This window comes from Bombus vosnesenskii, unplaced genomic scaffold, assembly GCF_011952255.1.
Source record: "Bombus vosnesenskii isolate JDL3184/JDL3185 unplaced genomic scaffold, Bvos_JDL3184-5_v1.1 scf7180000013265, whole genome shotgun sequence".
NCBI lineage: Eukaryota > Metazoa > Arthropoda > Insecta > Hymenoptera > Apidae > Bombus > Bombus vosnesenskii.
Genome location: NW_022882925.1, coordinates 4,760,590 through 4,783,240, shown reverse-complemented (window position 1 = coordinate 4,783,240; position 22,651 = coordinate 4,760,590). Strand labels below are relative to the sequence as shown.

Here is a 22,651-nt window from a genome sequence, read left to right as displayed (position 1 = left end):
AGAATATTAACAATAACAGGAAATATTAATTAAAAAAAAAAAAGGAAGGTCGATTTAAAAAATGTCATCGACCGTGCTAGAAGATCGATTCGTTTAAAATCGCATACATTCTTGTTTCGTGCGATTCCGATAAGCTGTATCTTTCAAGCGGTTACGGGGAAAAGGAAACTTTTCCTTCAGAAGTTTCGACACAATTTCACATTCCTGTTGGATCAGTCGTTATCAGAGCCGCGTGTACGAAACTGCAACGTAATCTATCTGTTAGAATCACAACCGTTTTATCAATCAAGGTTCCTCGAGGTGTTCGTCGGGGGTATAATATCGATATACGTGCAATACTGCGATATAAGAGGAGACGCGTGATGTCGATCGCGGAGAAAATTGAGATCACATTGCCGACGTCTCATTGTCGATTCTCTCTCGTTTCGTTGATTTCCAATTGACATTTTCATTTCATATTATCGTTCCTCGTTCCTTTGTGATATTTCGTTCTGATATTGTGCAGTGAACAGAGAGAACTAAATGGTGAGTGATCGAAGTGTGATTGTTTCCTATTGTCGACATTTATGGGAATTGCAACGGTTGCGAACAGCACATGGGTAGAATTTTGTTTCTTGATAATCAAATACTTGTTTATGTGATAAATGCAAAAAGAACGAAATAGTAAGTGATCGCATCATGTTTCTTTCTTGTTTTCGATATTTATTGAAAATCTAACGGTCGCGAATAGCACATGGGTAAAAAATTTATTTATTGCTAATTAGCTACCTTTTTGTGTGATAAATGAAAAAAGAACAAAATAATGTGTGATCAATGGTCGTGTTTTCTTTCTATCGTTGATATTTCTGGGAAATATAATAATGATCGTTAAAAATTGGAAATATTAGCCTTGTCACTTGTCTTTATCTGATGAATCAGAAAAATTAAAATGGGGGAGAAAATAATGATCCAGGTATCAGTAATAAAATCTTCTGTATTCTCGAAGTTACTTCATCTCTTTCCACTGATTCTGATTCCTTCGATTTATCGTTAGTTTTATCGACATTTCGTGATTTGCTACATTTATCGATCGAAAGGTACCGATTATTGAAGTCGAGGCAGGAAGAAATCCACCATACTTACAATTTACCTCATCAGACGTGCAACGAAGAATTGCAAGTAAACGATAAACATCTTCGCCTATGTTTTTACCGGAGCAACACCGGCGATAGCGAGATTTTACTCACGCGATAACGATCGTTCGACGGCCCTAAAGAGCTTAAAATCTAATTCGTCGCTATCTATCGACGGCACGGTTTTATTGCGACCGATTCGCAATTTTACACGATATTTGTTCTTCTATTTGTATATTTGTAGATGCTTTTCACGAGTGCTATACGAAACATTTAGAAGTTTCATTGGCGCTATAACGAGACTCGACTATCGTGACTATATTGATGAAATTAGAAAGCAATCTGAAAATGTACGTAGAAGTTTCGACGCACAATTTTCCTGAAGAACAATTTTCAACGTTGCGATAATAAGTCCTCGTTTTCCTGATAATACAAATATTTATATTTGTCTCTAAATGCTGCTGCTTTTACACGAATAACTCTATTGTTACAGCATATACGGCGACTGCGTGAAAATATTCTCTACACTTTCTTCGCTGTGCCCACATTCTTTGATTAATTATTTTAATATACAGGGTGGTTGTTAACTGGCGGTATAAATGTTTAAATAAATATTTAATAAACTGGTGGTGGAATAAAAAAATTTTTTTTTTCATTTTTCCATCGAGACAACGATGTCTACAGTGAGATCCGTCATAACGAGACGCGATAAAGTGCACGCGTACCGAGCCAAAATTCAAAGTCGATTTTCTCGAAAACAGAGCCTCGAACGAAAAATTGTTATTCTATATTTTCGACTTCTTTTTTCGCGTAGAATCAACCCCTTTTCGCTTGTACCACCAGTTACCAATCACCCTGTATAGTCGCTAAATACCATGATGCATAGAGTACACTGTAACAGAATGCAATGGAGCAACAGTAACTTACACAACGACAACAGTGATTTATAAATCTTTGTAGAATAACGAAGGCCATCGAAATCCAGCGTTCTCCATGGACGAAACGGGGAAAACGAAATCACACGAGGGCCCAAGGGAATCGATCGTCAGATGTCCGGAAACCGTGAAAGAAACGGAAGCAAGAAGCACATGGGACAACCAAATAGAGTTCTTAATGTCCTGTATCGCGATATCGATAGGTTTCGGTAATATTTGGAGGTTCCCTTTCACTGCCTATGAAAATGGCGGTGGTGTTTTCTTAATACCCTACATCATCGTTCTTTTCGTCGTTGGCAAACCATTTTATTACCTGGAGGTGATCCTTGGACAGTTCTCTTCGTCCTCGTCGATCAAAATCTGGAATATTTCGCCTGCGTTTGGTGGTAACTAGATAATTTTAATGATCCGTTATAACTAATCTATTTTCAACGATCATATTTTATTAACATCAAACTAAAGTTATTTTCATTCTCGGCAATCATATTTTATTTATTTTATTATCAGTACGAAGTGAAAAATTTTTATTATTATATTATACATTATATTATTATTATTATATTATAAAAATTTTTATAAACTACAATAGAACCTCTCTTGTTCGAACTGATAGGAAGACGAAATTGTTCGAATAATAGAATTTTCGAATAATAACGATCGCTTCTCTAGTATGAAATTTCTGTTTCTGTAAATATTTATCGATCTCGTATCTTTCTGGCTGCCAAATCATACAATTTTTTCAACGCAAGTAACTGCATAGAGACCACCTTCTTTTGCTGTTTTCACTCGTGTAAAATCATCATTGTTATCGTTTTTATCGCGATGAAATTATTTCGTTACGTCGGTATATTTCATTTTTCTCTTCCGCTGCCAGCATTAGAGGAACCTACGCGATTTGGATAATCTTCAATATTTCTTTCTTTGTTTTTTAACGTTTGCCATTCTGGCTTTTCCAACGTGTATTTTTGCTAATTCTGTTGCACCTACAGCAATTTCGGATTTTCCAATCATGTCGTACTTTGTTCCCATAGTTGCAACGCTATTAGTTTCATACCAAGTTCTCATAATTAGAATTCGCTGATATAATAAAGGAAAAGAATACATTGCATATGAACATTGATAAAACGTGTACATATTTGAAACGGCATGGTATCCCACTGGGGGTAGCCATCCACATGTTATATTATTATACCACTAAGCTATGATATTTTACCAAATGTCCTACTGGACAAATTGTAAAATGTAAATAAATTGTTGAGAATTGTGGATCTTTGAAGCCGAAATAATGTTATAGGAACATTAAATTTATATTGACAGTTATTACTAAAATAATGATATATTTATTACATGGACGATTCTTTATATATTTATCGATACACACTTGCACGCGTCTCAGCATCTTCTACACCCGACTCTTCATCGACGACTCTTAACCGACTGACTGTTTACATTCTTTTGTTTCGAGACGCTGCACACACACACATACTTCCACACACTGATATATACATATAAGTATTTCTACTACGCACTTAACTCAGTCCAGCACAGAAAATTACACATATCTCAACATAAATAAAAAAAAAAAAATATTTGAAAGGGAAAAAGGCATCCGTTACTGAGAAATACCCTCTTCGGATAATAAAACGTCCAGATATTATGATGTTCGGTTAATTGGTGTTCGGATAAGGGCGGCTCTACTGTAATTGAAATTTCTTATCGTAAGATTTCTCTCAATAATTTTTCAATTTCATTGCTTGTCTCCTATGACGGCGTTTATTACGCCTAGAAGAAAGATCTCAGGTCATAAAACAATAACATTATCAATCGAACAAATAAATAAATGTTATCATCGAATGACTGTACCAAAGAATTATCGTCTTAGGTGTTGGATGGTCGCAATTCTGCTCGAACGTGGCAGTGATGACATATTACAGCTCATTGATGGCTCTCACGCTCTTCTTTTTAATCGCGTCATTCTCAGCGGAATTACCCTGGGCGAAGTGCAGAGAAGAATGGGCTGATTATTGCGTCGATTCCAGCCAAAAGATCGATAGCGAATCGGTCAATGTTAGCATGTTTACTAAATTATTACACGAGAAGGAACGCAGAAGTTCCGCGGAACTCTACTTCCTGTGAGTTACACTACGAAAAGAGGAAAAAAAGAATAAACCGAAAAATAATATAAGAAAGTTGCTGATTTCTTAGTTTTTCTGTTTTCGATCTTTGTTGTCTGTAATAATTCCAGGAAAGTGGTTCTCCAAGAGAAAGATAGTATCGACGATGGAGTTGGACTGCCGGATTGGAAATTAACGTTATGTCTCCTATTTAGCTGGCTTTGCGTTATCCTAATAACGTTCCAGGGTGTGAAAAGTTCAGGAAAAGCTTCGTATTTTCTAGCCATTTTCCCATATATCATCTTATTGAGCCTTCTGATCAGAGCAGTGACCTTGGAAGGCGCTGGAACTGGGATTCTCTTCTTTCTTACTCCGAAATGGTCGAAACTCTTAGAGCCAAGCGTTTGGTACGCGGCTGTCACACAATGTTTCTTCTCCCTTTCAGTCTGCTTCGGCTCTATTATCACTTATTCGTCGCACAACGACTTCAAACATAACGTGTACAGGTAAACGAAGTCATTCGTTGTTATTTATTAACCATTTGCACCCAGCTTCTGAGAGGACATCGCAAATCTTAGTTATTTCTAGTTATTTATCTAAGCAAATCTAGTTATTTATAATTAAAGTCGGTCGAAATATCCCTGCGCACGAGCAAACTTCCTTATAGGAGCGAAAGGATGTCAGTCTAAACAGCGGAGTGCGCAGGATAGCATAAAATTACACAAGCCCCAACTTTCTAAAAATATATGTTTTCTTGGAGTTCTGCCTTAGCATTATACGAAGATACAAATAAAGAAATGAAATATATGGAAATATGCCGAGTGCAAAGGGTTAATTATACCGAAAAATGTTTCACGTAAAAGTTGAATGACTTCAAGGGGGTCGTGTTTCGATGATTTATAAAGTAACCACCGAACTAATAACTTCTCGATACAAGTAGATAAATCAATTTTTATACAGAATCTGCATCTCTGTTCTATCAGAATCTATTATATTCGAGCTACATCGATTAATGCATTAGAAAACGTGCAATTACATTTATAGAACTGAACAAAAAAGGAAACAAAGTTTGCCTTCTCCTAGAGAAAAGCTACAATCAGAAAAGAACATGAGAATTCGTCGCCCTTGAAACTATTCAACTTCTCTCTGAAATTTATTCACACTTCTCAATATAATTAATAGCGTGAAAAATATTTCAGCTTCGACTCTTAGACGACTCGCTATAGTAAACACTATAATAAAAGCCGAGGAAGAAAACAATTGTTTTCCTCGTGTTTCAGAGACGCGCTCATAGTAACTAGTGTCGACACTTTAACGAGTTTTATAGCGGGGTGCACGATCTTTGGGATTTTGGGAAATCTGGCTCATGAAATGGGTATGGAGGATATCGACAATGTAGTGAAATCTGGAGCTGGCCTGGCGTTCATCTCTTATCCTGATGCCATTGCAAAGTTCACCTTTGTACCTCAAGTAAACATAAATGAATATATAGTAAAACGAATATTAATAAATAAATATGTTCTACAGTTAGTTAGAACATGTATAGATCTTGAAACAGCTAAAAATCTTCCCTCTCGTCCGTTTCCTTCGTTCTATTTCCTTCTAGTATTTTCTCATTCTTTACCGTTTGATGTCCTCGACTAAACAAAATTCATTTCAAAGTATTTCATGTGCTACTTTAGTCCTTCTTAATCTTGTGTATGTCGATGTTGAATGAGAATGTGTACGAAACATCTGTGGTACTCAATCTCATTTTGGAATGGACAGGTAAACATTAATTATATATACAGGATGGTATTAATTATATATACATAACTGGTGGTACAAAAAAGAAGTCGAAAATATAGAATAAAAAATTTTTTCTTTTAATTTTTTTTTTTTTCATTTTTCCATCTAGACAACGATCTACAGTGAGATCCGTCATAACGAGACGCGATAAAGTGCACGCGTACCGAACGAAAATTCAAAGTCGATTTTCTCGAAAACAAAGTCTCGAACGAAAAATGTTTATTCTATATTTTCGACTTCTTTTCTCGCGTAGAATCACCCCCTTTCCGCTTGTACCGCCAGTTACCAACCACCCTGTATATAAGCTTTAATTTTTACGAAAGATACATTTATCTGTTACAGTTCTTCGCGGTTCTGTTTTTCGTGATGATGTTTGTCCTCGGCGTGGGAAGCATCGTAGGGATGGTGTCAGGAGTAGTGACTTGCTTGAAAGAAAAGCTTCCAAACATGGAAATCTGGAAAATCGTACTTTCCGTCTGTTCAATGGGATTTGCTGTGAGCACAGTTTACGTTACTCCGGCACGTAATTTACAAATCTTGAAGCTTCTACCGTTTTACCATCTGCCTGTTTCTTTCTTCTTGTTTGAACATAATCTCTCAAACGCTACAGCGGTAAAATGGTAATACAATAAAATTGAAATAATCTTCAAGCATTTTGTTATTTAACTTGAAAGATATCAATTATCAAAGTACAATTACGCATACAAGTAGATACATTGTACAATATCTAGTCAACTTTCGAGTTATTTGTTTCTTCGTCGATGAATGACAAGGAATAAGGAAATGAGGTTGATTTTCACGGCAGATTGTAGAATCGTATTTCTCTTTTGACACTAATCCATCAATGATAATTCATTAATTCTACACAGGGTGGACAGTTTGTATTGACCTTGGTCGATTACTATGGTACATCGTTCGTCGTGTTCATCTTGGCTTCTTTCGAAATCACTGCCGTAACATGGGTATACGGTTTGTACATGTGTTGTATTTCACGTTGTGTTCTACATTGTTGTATTTTATATCGATCTTACATTTCTACTTTGCATATTCATTCGAAGGTTGAATTGAAATTTTGTTCGTTATATATCCATTTTGCGACTTCTACACAAATTTAACCATATTTAAACTTTATCGTATCGTTTAATAATTCCTGACTTTTTTCCTAAAACATGCATACAATATATTTTTCGGTATTTAATTTTAGTTTGCTCTTTTATTTTCTGAGAAAAATTTCTATTCTGCCTTGCCTACCGTGAGCGGTCAAAATATTTTTATTATTCTTCAAACAAATGCAATTAGTACGAAGAAAAGGCTATCTCAAGGTCAAATGACAAACAAAATCAGTAATAACAAATAATAACAGCTATTACACCCGTAATCTTGCCATAAAGACAAGACATATCAATTCAGGCCCATAACAACCCTAAGAAATCGCCATAAAATTTACCATTTTTTACAGTCCATTGTTACAAACATTTTAAAAATCGAGAAGCTTCTTAGGGTTATTGCTGATTGCGATAAAACACGGGAAGAACTTTCCCAACTCCACTCTCGAGTAACCGTTAGTGGAGAAGGCCAATACTCATCAATATTTTTGTATAAATATAATAGATGTAAGTCTCAAACCTGGCAGGACATCAGTTCATAATATTTTGAGGGATATGCATATTATGGAAGAACAAGTAAAGACGCCATTTTATCTTATCATTGATCACCGTACAAGGGATCATATAATAAAATTTTTTGTTATTTATTTATTTAGTCGTTTACATTCACAATTTGTCCGATTTGGACATTTGATGGAATTTTTTGCCTGTTTGATTATCATGTGGGTGGCTACCCCCAGCGAGGTACCATTTTCGTGTTTGTTAGGTTATGTTCTTTGTGAAATCTGTTGGGCGTTTCCTTTTTAGTCTTCTTTCTATGCTTGATGTGCTATAATAAAATGTACGGAAGAAGAAGCGTTTAGAATATTGGGGACTAAGAGGGATATTGCTCTGATATATGCTATATGCTATATAACAAATCTAGATGTCTCATATTTGTGGAATAAAATTTGGAGACCTGCATCTTTTTCAAAAACAATGAACAGGAAGGACTTTGCTGAAATTATGAGGTTTATACGTTGAAGCCAACGTTTACGAAGCAATAAATTTACAATGGTATCTACAGTATGGGGCCAATTTACAGAGAACTCACAAAATTGTTATAAACCTGGTGCGTACATTACTTTTGTATAAAGAATCGCGGGAAAAATACCATGAAATAAAGCTATCGACAAGCTCAGATTCATTACTACAAAAAAACTTGTCAAGTAAAAAATTGTAAAGGTTACAAAATTACGAAAATTTTGCAAATGCATATTTGACAATAAGATAATTTGTAAGAAATACAGCGAAGTTGAAGTAGATATATCTCTATAGAAATAAAAGTGTAATTCCATTTAAGTCTATAATTCAAATTGAAGAAATCTTATGAAAGTACATCATTTTATATACATTTAATTATAAATTAACCATTATCCATGTTAAATCATAAAAACTATTACTTCTTTGATCATTTTGACCGCACACGGTAGGAATAGGTTTAGCGTTAAGGTTTGAAGTAAAGTTTCGCAAAGTGGAAATCTCACAAATTAATAATGAAACAATAAATTTAAAAATAAGGGAAATTAACGAAGTAATCAGGCAAATATCGTGACTTTTTAAAACAGGTATCGAAAATTTCCTAGACGACATCGAATTTATGCTGGACAGAAAAGCAAGTAGTTACTGGAGGATTTGCTGGTTCCTCTTGACACCGTTAATTTTGATACTGATTTTCTTTTACACTGTCGTCACTCTTTCTCCCTTGACTTACGGCGGCAGAGAATATCCTGCTACGGCTCACGCGGCTGGTACAGTCATACTGTGCTTCAGCATTCTTCAAATACCATTCTGGATGATCGTGGAGATGCTGAGAAACAGGAACTTGCCATTATTAAAGGTACTGCATTAAATTTACTTTCACCATCCATACAATTTTCTTCTTTAATTCGTCCTTTTTATTACATATACATATAATATTGTTTTTATAACATGTTTCAGTCATGATTTACGTTTGTAATTTATGTATTAGGTTGTCCCAAAAGTTTCTTTCATTTCATAAGGAAATAATAGATGCAGAATATTTTTTGTTTTATATTATTTTATTGAATTATATACGATCCATTTTGTTCCAACAGATTTATACATAAGTTCCAGTAGGATCATACATAATTCAATAAAATAATATTAAACAAAAAATGTCGTGCGTCTATGATTTCTTTATAAAAGAAGAAGGAAGAAACCTTCGGGACGACCCAATAAAGCCAAGACCAATTTCTCTAAGCCATCAGGCTGAAATAAATAAATATACATGCATACATATACATATATACATAAAATGTAATACAAACTTAGATAAATGTTGTTCGAGATGTTGACTTCAGATAATGAATCATTTCGACCACTGCTATCATTTTTAATAAGTTTTTACTTTGGCGTGTTGTCTTTCTTTCGTAGAATTTAAGGAAATCTTTTCTGTCAACATCGAAGTGGGGACCGATAGAAACCAATTACAGAAAAGCTTGGCTTCGCTTCAAAGAGGAGAAACTAAAAGAGAGAAACGCCAGGACAGAGCCAAGATGGCTTCAATTGATATACACTTTAATTTGTAAGAACGACAGAAAAGATTAGATAGTGATACGAGATCTCTATAGAAACTCCACTGAGTACAATTTTATACTTGCGACGTGTTCCCGCGTTTATATAAGAAATTTCAAAATGCAGAAATGTACAGAATGTAAAAAAATGATATAAATTGTCCAGGGTAGAGTGCTCGTTATATGATTTAATAAACGGAGAAAAATTTCTTTAGTTATGCTAATTCATAGGAATGTAAATTTGCATAAACATCCGCAGTCTAATTATTATATATATGTTATGCTATTTCTCTGCTCTGCTTTTGACGCTCGAGTCTGCAAAGATTACCGAAGCGAGATAAGAATTTAGTATTTATTTGTACAAGCATTTAATATTTATAATACATAATGTGTTCGTTGAATGGACGAAACGTCGTTATTTTCATCGATACGATCGTCAACAAAGAAGATACGGAGAAATCGTGTGCTGACTGTTAATCATCTCCGACCAACAAAGCTACGATTCTCCACCTTTTCTTCTCCAAATTCATCCTCGCTATCCTCTTTGAGTCTTTGAATTCCTTCCATTCCTTGAATTTTACGGGATCCTTAGGTCCCCAATCGGCGCTCGGTTTAAGTATCTACAAGGAGAATATAGAGATAAAAGAAATATTGCAATTTCTCGTAATCCGGTAGAGCATTCCTTATCCGAACACTCGTTATCCGAATATCATAATTTCCCAACGTTTTATTAGACATGATAATATTATATAAGATAATATCAGAAATTAATATTTCCCAGCGGCGGATCCATTTTTCCGTTTCTATAAATATGTACACATTTTATTAGTGTTCATATGTAACTCACATATGTACACATTTTATTAATGTTCATGTGTGTTCACGTTTTATTAATGTTCATACGTACCGTACTCTTCCCTTCATTAGATTCGGTGAATTCCGATTATAAGAATCTAGTATAATAAATTAATAAATTATAATAAATTAAATTAATTTATTATAATAAATTAAAAGCGTTGTAAATATCGAAACGAAACACAAGACGTAATTAGAAGACTCGAAAGCCGTGTAAGTGCAACGGAATTCGTAAGAATACGCGATGTTGGAAAAGCCAGAATCGCAGACAATGAAAAGCGAGAACATGATACTGAAAATTATCTAAAGCAAGTGTACAGTGGCTTAAATTTCCCTAAAATCATTATACATATTTTTTGCTCAAATATTATAATTATTCCATTCTAACGACAGGTTTGCATATGATACCATTTGGCGAAAACTAGAAAAGGATTTTAATACGATTCACAAAAAGAATTGAAGATAATAATTTTATTTGTGAACACGACCATGGTCCGGTGATTTACACGTCGAGACAGACAGAACTGTAACTACAACGAAAAGAGTATGAAGGTTTTAACATGGCCACCTTGTTTCTCAGTAAATATGGAAACAGTGAAGAAATTTTAAGGAGCGCGTGACTTTATAGAAATTTCACTTTCTTTTTCTTCTATTAAATTATATTCTCAAGTTTCTTTTTTCCATTGTTACGACCGAAGTTGTATATGTCTCTTTTCTATTTTTCTAAAAATGATATCACGCACAAACTTGCCATCAGAATGGGACGATTATAAGATTTTAGCAAAAGATACAGTGGCTTTATGGAGGTTTCGAGTTTCTCTTAATGCTTACGTCCAAATAAGATTTCCCTTCGTTCTTGATCTTACTAACGAACATCCAGATAGGAAGTTGAATCACTCCTAGTCCCAAAATTAACCATCCAGCGACTGGAAAGAGAATTGGAATTTTTATGAAACGAGGTTTAATTGAAATATAGTAGAAATATACGTTTGCCATAAACGATACACAGAATTTCTATACTTTCATAAACGAATTTCCAAGCTTCTATAATGTACAGTGCCGTGAATAATTATACACTCAACTCTGTTTTTAGATTTTTCATAATGTTGAAACAACAGTCGACAAGATCATCTGTATAACTTCATATTGCGATATAAAACGAAACCGAAGATACAACAAACAACAATTCTTTCAAAGTTTGGAAGAAAATGAAATTTCCTCTTAAAATTGCGTTTTTCGCTATGAAACAACATAAACTCGATATTAATTTTATTATGATCTTCATTCAATATTTCCTTGGTTTTTCATTATTTTATATCACTTCTATTAATCTGTTAGGTACGGATTTTATTCATTTTTTAAGCTCAACGATATTTTCTGTACAGGTAGTGTTTCTCCTAATCGTAAACTTCTCTTCTTAAAATTCCCCATAGATTCTCAATCAGACCCAGATCAAGACTCGATGCTGACCATGGTAATGGTTCTATTCCGAAATCTTAAAAGCACTTTTTCGTAGTGGCGTCTATCTGTGAATAGGACCATTGTCTTCTTGCCTTCTATTTCAACTATGAAAGGCAATAATTTGCTATATAACATCTCCTGATATCCCACATCGTTCAATTTACTCTTTACAAAATCAATTTCACTTAACATATCCAAGCATGATCAGTATTTTCTTTTTTTTTTAAATATCGAAGAAATAATACCGAAAATGTTGTGTTTGAGTCTACAATTGTTCGCAGCACTGTATGTTCTGAAAATAAGGATTTTTCTATGCAAGCTCAAACTAAAGCTTGTTGAACCTAAGAATTCATAGTCACTTGTTGCATCTTTTTTCTGATAGCACGCGAATCGAGCAGCGATATTCTGAATTTCGATCGACGTAAAATAAAAAAATGTTAGCGTCAAGGATGTTCTACCCTGTAGAATTTGTCGTACCATAGGCAGAAGTCGGATAATATTCGTCGTTGTACGTGATCGGCGTGAGTTCAGAAAGGAAATAAATAAGAATCGAGAGAAGCGTCAATGGAGTTAGGTAATACCAGCAGAATCTCCAGTAAAACGAAGGTCTGCTTCCCACCATAAATTCTATATCGTCTAGAAGATTGTCGACGCCTGTAAGAAAAGTGATACTAATAAGTGAAATGACCGGTGATTGCTCCAAGTGTTTCTTATAAAGTGGAAAAGATTATAAAGGAGACGAAGAATTACCGTACACCCAAGAAATAGCGATAATCTCGAAACAGGCGAGAAACACTATAATAAACGTGCCTCCGAAGTAGTCTACCAAGTTCAAAACGTATTGACCACCCTGGAAAGAAATTCGATTAAATCAAATTAAATGCTCTAACAAGTTCTTCCTTCGAACCAAGTCGATCAAAACAGACTTGCTTCTATTTGATATTGGAGAAATATATTCGATGAAAATTTTTTTTTTTTTTTTGTTATTTAATTCGTACTTTACCATTTGTCCAGCTGAACATTTGGTAAATTTTTCTAACTTAATTGCTAAATAACATGTGGGTGGCTACCCCCAGCGGGGTACCATCATCGTGTAGTTCGATGAAAATGGCAATATAGTTGAAAGAAGAATATTTTCTCAGGATCGTATCTGTCGAAGGGTAACTGAAAATATTCAGAACGTCTTGAAATTTACGAACATATTTTAACTTTCGCTAAAATCGCAGTATTGTATATAAACGGCAAAATGTGATTACTTTTTACGCATGACGAGTATACTCGTCAAAAACAGCTAGCTGGTTAATTGCCAGCGTTTTACGATAGAGAAAGAAACGAAAGGGAGGAAAGTTTTATAGCTTTCTATGACCAGTATAATGGCGCGTATCATTTTCTTTATATTTGCAATATTTTTCAAGAAACAAAGATTCCCTTCGACTTTTTCAATAGAGCGTTTTCATAGAATTTGATGCTGAATGTTTTATATATTTAAAGAATTATTTCGAGTATTACGTGCCAGTGTGCGTTTGAACGTACATTGTGTTTTCACGAGTTCTAATGTTCAGTAGGATCTTATTGCACGCGAATGCACATCTCAATTCGATGAATAATATTTTTCATAGCTATTGCTAATATTTACCGAGATGTTAATATACATGCTTGAATATCGTGATCCAATTGTGAATAACAACAGAAGATTAGTCAGGAATAACGTGCTTGGTCGTGTCAATAAGAAACACTTGTAAACACATTGACACGTAATACTCGAAATAATTCTCTCGTTATTGATCTTGCGTGGCATGGATGAAATGATCGAGACACGCGCTTTCATCCAATTATCGTGCAAATCGTAACTGTCCCGAGCAAATCATACTGATACATCGTTTTTTAACATCCTCCTTCGTTACGTGTCTCCAATCTGTTGGAATAACGATTGTATTTTGACAAGTAGAATTTAAATTCGTGGCGACAAATTATATACTTTCTGTCGTTGATTATGACACGAAAGTAATGAATATCCAAAGGTGGACGAATGAAGTATCGAAAGAAGCAGATCGTAATTTCAGTGTAATTTCATCTGATAATGAAAATATCTTGCATAGGATGTGCCCATGCGAGCCCAGTTTGAGTTACTCTTATCAGACAGATACGTTTGTCTCTTTTTTTTTTATATTTATTAAAATTTACAATCAATTCTCGCATTGAGAATTTTCAGTCATTTTTCTGGCGTGGCACAGTGACAAGGCTAATTATTTATAATAAGTTAATACTTATTATAGACAAGTATAATTTGTAAGTATTACAAATAGGTAAATATTACTTAATTTAAATAACTAATTGAATCTAGCCTTTAGGTCCAGCGGGTAGTGTCTCTTCAGCCTGCGGATACGTTTCTGAGAGAATGTTCTTCTTTTCGTAGATATAGAATGCCTTTTCGGCATATAGAAACATATAGAAACATAGGAAAGACCTAATTGACTGCATTACGACGATAAAATGTCGTCAGTAGAGCCGAGGAATTTGTAATCGTGTTAAAGAAATTTCGTATACGTCGCCGATCTGCTTGAACGATGATATGGATCTATATTATAAATCGCTGCAATTTAAATAAATACTTTGCACGGGACACTTACTCTCGTGCAATAAACGATTCCAACGAGAAAACCGGCCGATGAAACCCCAGCAGCGATCTTCCAGTTTTTGATATTTGGAAATCTGTCCTTGATAACGCTGTTGATGACTGCAGTGAATGCCACGGTGGTACCAATCCCCAAGATAAATAGCATCAAGAAGAAGAGCACGGCAAATAATTGTGGGACCACGGTAAATTTCGCCAGAGCTTCCGGATAAGAGATGAAAGCTAAGCCTGTTCCGGCACGAACCACGGTGCTTATGTCTTTTCTGCCAGATTCGTGGGCGAGATTGCCTAGAATCCCGAAAATGGTACATCCTGCGATCAGGCTCGTGCCAAAGTCCATGATCGTAACCACTGTACAATCTCTGAAAAAATATTTCCTTTTTACATCTCTGGTGCGGAAAACTTGCGACCTATGAGCCGCAACTTTTGTCTTCTTAAACCGGTTTCATCATCAATTGGAAACGAAGCTTCGGAATTTTTGAACTGTAGTATCGATATTTAGTATAGTATCAATATTTCGCGATCGTGCAAATTTGTGAAATTCGTGGCGATCTCTTTATTTTTGTAAATTTTTCGATCTTCCGATTTCAAAGGTCTCGAGTTCCTGAATTTTAGAATTTTCAAGCTTCCTTCACATTTGCATTGCCAAATCTTTTAATTTTCAAAACTTTCGAATTTCCTATAATTCTACGAATTCTCCATTTTCCTAATTTCCAAACATTTCTATTTCCGAACTTCCAATGTTTCTAATGTTCATGTTCTTAAATTATTGACTTCTTGAACCTACGAATTCGTCCACTTCATCGATCGATCAATATCCAATTGAAAATGAGCTCTGTATTAATGAATCGCACGATCAGACAGATATTTCGGAATATCGTATGTATCGACAAAAAGATTGACGCGTTATTTTACATCAATGTAGATATTATCTAGGATCAGATAAAATGTTGAACGATTTGGAATTACCTCAATACGTTATGGTCGAAGCGATTGTAGGAGGAATACATGATAACAGCCCCGAAACAAACTCCAAGAGAGAAAAAGGATTGGGTCACGGCTGCGTACCATACCGATGGATCGAAGATCTTTTCCCAGGTTGGTTTGAAGAGGAATATTATTCCATCTACAGCTCCTTCCAAGGTAACTGCTCTTATTAAAAGACTTATCATGATCACGTATGGAAATAAGGCGAGGAAATACGCTGCTTTTCCGCTACTCTTCACACCGTTGCTCAGCACTATGAAAACGAACATCCAGCTGGCGAACAGAGATAGAACCAATTTCCAAGATGGATATCCCAGTCCCTCTAGTATTCCAACTTCGTTAAGAACCACTTTCCTATATGAACGAAGAAGCGGAGAATCGATTTTAATAAGTTTAATAAAATTAATTCTAATTTTTAAATTTAATAAAATTCATTTTTATTTATAGTATTTTGTGATAATGTTTTTAAGCCTGCCAGCTTTACCTTATTACGTAATTAAGGCGAAGAAAACTTTGTTTTTTAATAGTACAAGTTTAGTAGAATTTTGAAAAAAATGATTCGAATTTTTTAATTTTAATTAGATTAATTTCTACGGTATTTTGTAATGATATTCTTCATTACAGCTTCGTTAACGACTACTTTATTAGGTGATTAAGGGAAAGAAATGATTCTTTCGATAGAATTAACTCTAATTTTTGAGTCTAATAAAATCAAACTTTGCTGTTAACGATATTAATTTAATAATATGACGATCTTGTAGTACTCGTTGTGGAGGAATAATTGGTGGGAGATTAAATTAGTCAAAGTGAAAATTTATTAATAAATATGATGTTCCTTGATCACTCACCGAAAATACCACTAAGCTATAATATTTTACCAAATGTCCTACTGGACAAATTGTAAAATTCAAATAAATAAATAAAAAAAACTCACCGAAAGTATAAGTCAGCAGAGCTGCTTTTGCTGCTAATATTTGCCACTATTTCCCTGTCACTTGGAGCGCTGTCGAAGCAGATATCTTTCCATTCTTCCCAGCAAAAGGACCAAGGAAGAACTGATTGAAAACTAGCCAATAAATAATATACCGCCAGTGCCATCAGAGAACAATAATACGTAACTACTAAGAAAACGGAAATCGTCACACCATAACCGATGCCTGAAAACAGCAAATTAAACATCACCGCGACTCTAGACTTATTATTAGAATTGTAACTGGAGCAAAATGGTCTCCAGTTGTTCGCATTCGAATAACTCGATTTATCTGAGGATATACCTCTGAAAGCAGGTGAAATGGACCAAACTTGTACACAAGACCTGCTGCTAAATTGCCCTAACGTCATCTCCAGGTAATAGATTGGTTTCCCGATAATAAACAGAACAATGATGTATGGCACGAGGAATGCACCACCACCATTTTGATAGGCAGTGTAAGGAAACCTCCAAACATTTCCCAGGCCAACGGAAAACGCGACACAGGACATTAAAAATTCGATTTTGTTATCCCATTGAGCTCTCTCAGTTTCTCTCGCTTCGACTGTGACTGTCGTCGACTGAAAAAGTATATGTGATCGGATTAAAGTTTTCCTAGAAGTTTGTAAAACAAATTTATAGAATAAATGTACAGAATTCTTAATAGGCAACATTAATAATGATTAAATAAGAATTCTTCTAGAAATATAAAATAATATTGTTGTTACGTCGGACGACCCTCTACCTAGATCAGGCCATACACCGCGGACCAGACGGGAATCAGAAGTCCGCTCATCCTTACTGCGTACCCTCAATAGTCTTAAGGACTCATCATAAATTCCAGTAATTTGCTAGCTAAGGTCCTTCAGACCGACCAAATATTTTTTTTCTAAATCACTTTCTAAAGACTATTGTTTACTACGGCTTGACAAGGGAAAGTTAGTTTTTCTCACGTACGATGCTTCCTACTAACAACTTTCTATCGAGGGCGGCTGAGACCCTTTCTAGTCCACCAACCTTCGTTTATCCAATCAGAAGCAATGTATACTGCCCTGACTTTGCTGACCAAAATGTCATAAACAAATCCGATGGTCCCGTGCGCTAGACACACCCATCGCTAGCTTTCCTCCGACACAGCATCGTCACACAACTTTACTTCTTCTACACCGCTAGAAAAGTCAACTTTACTTAGTCTAAGCACGAAAGGTCTAACTCACATCATCTATCTAAGTCGGTCCTCGGGATTACTGAACATTCGCTTCCTGTATTAAGTATCCTCTAGTGCTATGTCCACTAACATACTAAATTCAACTATAAGAGCCTTGCTCTATTGTGCATATCTATCTTATCTTCGTGCGACAAATTGTCATCTACGAATTATAGCTACTCAACAGTGTACATCATAAGTGTTGGAAATAAAACCTTGTAACCCTGTGAATCACAGTGTTATATCAACTTAATCATCCCTATTATCTTAACGGAAATCAGGGGATCGATCAACTCGTGGTGTCGATTATTATAATCATAACGGGAATTTAAGACTCCCGTTGACGTCTCTCCTCGCGATTGCGTCTCCCCGCGATTGGTCGAAATTACATGGTCCTTCGAGCCGGATTACGTGCCAACGAAACGTGTATCTACAAATGATCACACAGTGCCACGTGTCTACATCAAACCAGCAGCGGGAGTGATATCACTACAGCGAAGCTAGTGACGTCAGGCATGTCACCTTCGAAAGGGCACAACCAACCGAGAGGCCGTCGGGAAGGAACACCATCGTCGCCCTCCCATGCAAGGCGACTTCACGCCGCACGGTAACGAGTAGCAACCGATATCAGGACCAACGTTCGTTTCACAAAAAGGTAAGCTCGTTCCTTCTATTGACAATCGTCTATCCATTGCAACGATGGCAAGCGAAGACCAACTCATCTCCTTGCGTCGGAGACGAGGCTATTGTAGCGGCCGATTTACATATGTATCGAACCGACTGGACGAATACGAACAATCCGGTCGTCAGCAAAATTCCTTATTAACGAGCTACGAGAAACAACTAACCGAAGCTGCGAGTCAATTCGAAGCCACCCAACTCGAGTTAGAAGTATTAGACGAGGAGGAGCAAGCGCGCGGCTTCGAAATAAGGGATCAGTATGTCGCGGTAGACATAAAGTTACAACGTCTTCTAAGGAACGCACAAGCAGCATCGCCGTCGACATCGATAGACCTTCCAACCGGTGCATCATCCGCAATCTCGAATCCGACAGCGATTAAATTACCAGATCTTCGGCGCCCTACCTTTGACGGAAGCTTAGATAAATGGAGGAAGATAATCACGGTTCAAGACGAATTAGAAGCCTTAGATCAGGAGGAAGCTGATCGTGTAGTCTCCTTAACGCAGGAGTATAATGAGATTGACACACGGATCCTAGACCTCCTTGACCAACTACCATCGACAACCCCTTCGACACCAAAAACACGCGATTCATGCGTGAAACCCGAGCCAACGGAGAATATCGCATCGACTCGAACGCCGATCCTGTGGCACGATATGCGGAGCTCATCGCATGACACGCACAACGTGTCACCTATACGCGACCTGACGACGACCACGTTCACATCGTCAGCATCGCAACAATCTGATTCAACGCCACAAAACGCCTTGAATCTGCCAACCGCTCAAGATACCCTGGACCAGAAGGAACTCAATCCCGTGCAGGACAACAGCGATCATACTCCGCCGACATACCTCGTCTCCGACCCAAGGAGATGAGTTGGTCGTCGCTTGCCATCGTTGCAACGGATAGACGATTGGCAATAGAAGGAACGAGCTTACCTTTTTGTGAAACGAACGTTGGTCCTGATATCGGTTGCTACTCGTTACCGTGCGGCGTGAAGTCGCCTTGCATGGGAGGGCGACGATGGTGTTCCTTTCCGACGACCTCTCGGTTGGTTGTGCTTTTTCGAAGGAGACACGCCTGACGTCACTGGCTTCGCTGTAGTGATAACAATTATCTTGTATCGCATATCTCGATTTCGTAGGATGTACGATTGTAAAGATAATTGTAAGGCGTAATTCTTCTGATTTCTATTAAGTCGCTGTTATTATTATTATCAGTACTTGAATGCTAGAATTGGATTAAAGTCTTCCTGAATACTTACTAATAGAATTCTCAATTAATAACTATAATACTATATGATATAATGTTATTCTATATTATTATTTAACAATATTGGTCAGTATAGATTGCCAATCAAATGGTACATAGTAGTATAATTTACTTTCACCCATCCCGTCATAAAAGGAACTCGATTCTCAATTATTTTCCCTATTGTCTTGCATTCTCGCTTATTCATAGCACACGCGTATCCATTCACATGCTCGCACGCACGCACACACACGTACACACAGTGAACCTTATTTTGCTCTTATTTTTCTATCACGTATATCTGCTGTTTATCATGGAACTAACTATTAACTATTATATATGTCTACTACCTTCAAGTAATAGTAAATAATTCTAAGCCAACCGCTTTCCTTTTTCAAAACTATTGAGCCGAAAAATAATAATCAAATAAATAGATAGTAGAAAATAATAATAATAATAAATCAGAATTCTCCCGAAAGCATAAATGAAATATTTTATATTTGGATAATAATGTTCGTTATTGTTATCAAATATTTTAACAAATACAATATTATTTTAAAAAATTGAAGTCTTTCAATCCCTACTAACAATAGATACATCGCTCGCTCAATTTACATCTGACACTTTTTATACGCGCGATCTTAATACGTGGCCAGGAAATATATTCTCCTGGAAGTCCAAACATTCAACGAGACTGAAAATTTCAACAAGATTTAATAAAACGTTGCAGCGAATATCGGGAAATTTATGAGAGCTTAATAAAGGAAAAGATCGAGGGCAAATCATCCGAACAAATTAACGTTAGCAATGAAAATAACGCGGAACTTCCAAATTATTTAAGCGACAAAGATAATACGCTTGTGCCAATCAAAAAGAATACGTTGAATGTTTTGAATTACAGTAGCGATAGTGACGTCGAATAAAATTTACTTTTGTTTTCGAGACGTCGTTACTGCTTTTTTGTTGTTAAGCTATTTCGAATAAATTGTATTTCTAAAACTTATTTGTACTACCTCTTATTTCCAATATTCTTCTTTTATACTGACAGATTTTATTTACGCGATTTTCATTCGCGTAAAACAAATTCACGCGCAATGGATACCGCGCTTGAGGAACGAGTGTACCATACCAAATAATGTGAAAGCAAAACTTACCCCATTCTCCAGCGGTTTCTCGCTTCCAGATATCATAGAAAGCCTATAGGAACCTTCCACGCCATCGTTGTTGTCGATGAAGTGGTTCTACAAACAACAGGCAATCTCAATCATCTTTCAGTCATTATTTTACAATTTTCAACGATTGCAATTAAAGTCTATAGACTTTTCAATTACTCTGCCCGTTTATGTAACCCCGTAACCGCAATATATCAACGAATATTTCGACTTCGCGCGAACGTTCCGTGACTAACGAATAATTACAGTCAGATATAAATCCGATAGCGGAGAGGATCCCGAATAAAAAAACGCCGCGTTTCGTCGGCAATTCCATCGATTAATGATAAAAGCAAACAACAATTTCATTTCTCATCTTCCGAATGATTTCGTTCCTTCGTTTTCCTTACAGATTAACGAAAGTGTAGTAACTTTCTTAAATATAAAATATACACAGTGGGATAGTTATAAATAGATATTTCTAACAATTCAGCTGGTACTATTTTTTTGTTTACACAGATTTCAGATACGTTATTGAGGAAATAAAATTCTACGAATATTACTGTTTCGCCAGAATGTTTGATTCGATGGCACGGTAATATTAATTTAGAAATAGTGCACTATTTATGTAGGCGAGTACATACCTAAGTGAGTCATGAAAACGAAATCTTTTCATTTACAAAAATTGTTGAATATTTATTTACTATTCGGCAGAACAAGTATCTTTTATTCGTATCTTTTATGCGATGTCTTTGACGAACAAATAGAACCGCAAGATAGAAACATAGAAAGATAGAAACTAAGCAGAGATTAGTCGGACGAAAGGAAGTTTTATACGATTCCGAAATTTTTATAGACTTCTAATATATTTTAAGCTTAAATCGAGATAATTCGAGGTTGAATAGCATAGTCGTGCGTATGAACCAGTTAAGACGTATAATAGAAAGATTTACAACTGCAATTTAGATTAGACTGCTATGAGCTGTTCCTATGTTTCCAATAACGAATTATAGAATATTGTGCGCATTCGTCGAGCTTCAACTTTCTGTGTATCAATAACAATAATAATATCAAAGTCAACAGTAATGGAACATATAAAATCGAAATCATCTCCTCCGGAAGATTGGCGATTCATACTATTTTTTTTTTCTTACTCCTCTGCAAAATATTTCTTATTTTATGAAATAAAGTTCGCGAAATAATTCTACGAAGGCAAAGTCTACGTGAAACTTTTAAATCTTAAATTACGTGAAATAAAACCTGTGCGAATTTTTCTGTTAAGTTTATCCAATAACGAACTTTCCTCCCCCTTTTTTTGGTTTTCGTTTGTATCACATTCACGTAATCACGATCAAATGAAAATTACGAACCTTTGCGCAACGCATAATCACTCCTGCACGCGGTTAGACTGTACGAATCGTTGCCAAGTGATCTAAGCGCGATCTTTGCGAGGCAAGAGCATTTGGAAGACTGATCGACGACTCTGTTCACTCTCATAAAAGTGTGTCGTGAGAAATCGTGAAAAACACAGCCATATAACATTGTAGCAGCATTTTTCCAAATTCGATTCCTCGCACATTCCTCGACTATCTTTTTAATACTAAAAAAAAATTCGCTCTATGATTCTAGTTTTTTATCCATAAAGAGGAGAAGAAAAATTTCACTCTATAATCTTAGCTTTTTATTCCTTCTACGATTATGTAACAATCCGTAATCAAAAAATTACCATTTTCCACCGTTCTATGATTTCATTTATTCCGCGTAAATTTCCACGTAAATAAACATTTTTTACTAACTCGTGTTATCCAAATTTAATCA

General features: G+C 35.7%; 2 protein-coding genes across 2 annotated transcripts; one reads left to right on the top strand and one right to left on the bottom strand.

Moving 5' to 3' along the window:
* Nucleotides 1–220: 220 nt before the first annotated feature.
* On the top strand, nt 221–9,748 carry LOC117243216 (sodium-dependent nutrient amino acid transporter 1-like). Its single transcript, XM_033510499.1, has 9 exons — nt 221–525; nt 2,073–2,433; nt 3,930–4,179; nt 4,293–4,667; nt 5,442–5,631; nt 6,292–6,468; nt 6,819–6,918; nt 8,663–8,934; nt 9,492–9,748. Exons 1-9 carry the CDS (start codon nt 523–525, stop codon nt 9,663–9,665), a joined length of 1,902 nt encoding a protein of 633 aa, XP_033366390.1. The 5' UTR covers nt 221–522; the 3' UTR covers nt 9,666–9,748.
* A 26-nt stretch (nt 9,749–9,774) lies between these two features.
* LOC117243219 (sodium-dependent nutrient amino acid transporter 1-like) lies at nt 9,775–22,354 on the bottom strand. Its single transcript, XM_033510502.1, has 10 exons — nt 22,204–22,354; nt 20,837–20,923; nt 16,844–17,120; nt 16,504–16,726; nt 15,552–15,923; nt 14,578–14,944; nt 12,698–12,797; nt 12,425–12,601; nt 11,318–11,412; nt 9,775–10,251 (listed from the first exon to the last, which is right to left on the bottom strand). Exons 1-10 carry the CDS (start codon nt 22,216–22,218, stop codon nt 10,105–10,107), a joined length of 1,860 nt encoding a protein of 619 aa, XP_033366393.1. The 5' UTR covers nt 22,219–22,354; the 3' UTR covers nt 9,775–10,104.
* Between the last annotated feature and the right edge of the window lie 297 nt (nt 22,355–22,651).

What these genes read in the sequence shown, in the direction of transcription:
- LOC117243219 (XM_033510502.1), bottom strand. An exon ending in TTCGACCATAACGTATTGAG is followed by an intron (nt 14,945 to 15,551) that starts GTAATTCCAAAT and finishes ATATTTTTTCAG; the next exon opens with AGATTGTACAGTGGTTACGA. An exon ending in TTATCCGACTTCTGCCTATG is followed by an intron (nt 11,413 to 12,424) that starts GTACGACAAATT and finishes TTCTCTTTCCAG; the next exon opens with TCGCTGGATGGTTAATTTTG.
- LOC117243216 (XM_033510499.1), top strand. An exon ending in TTCAAACATAACGTGTACAG is followed by an intron (nt 4,668 to 5,441) that starts GTAAACGAAGTC and finishes CTCGTGTTTCAG; the next exon opens with AGACGCGCTCATAGTAACTA. An exon ending in TGCCGTAACATGGGTATACG is followed by an intron (nt 6,919 to 8,662) that starts GTTTGTACATGT and finishes TTTTTAAAACAG; the next exon opens with GTATCGAAAATTTCCTAGAC.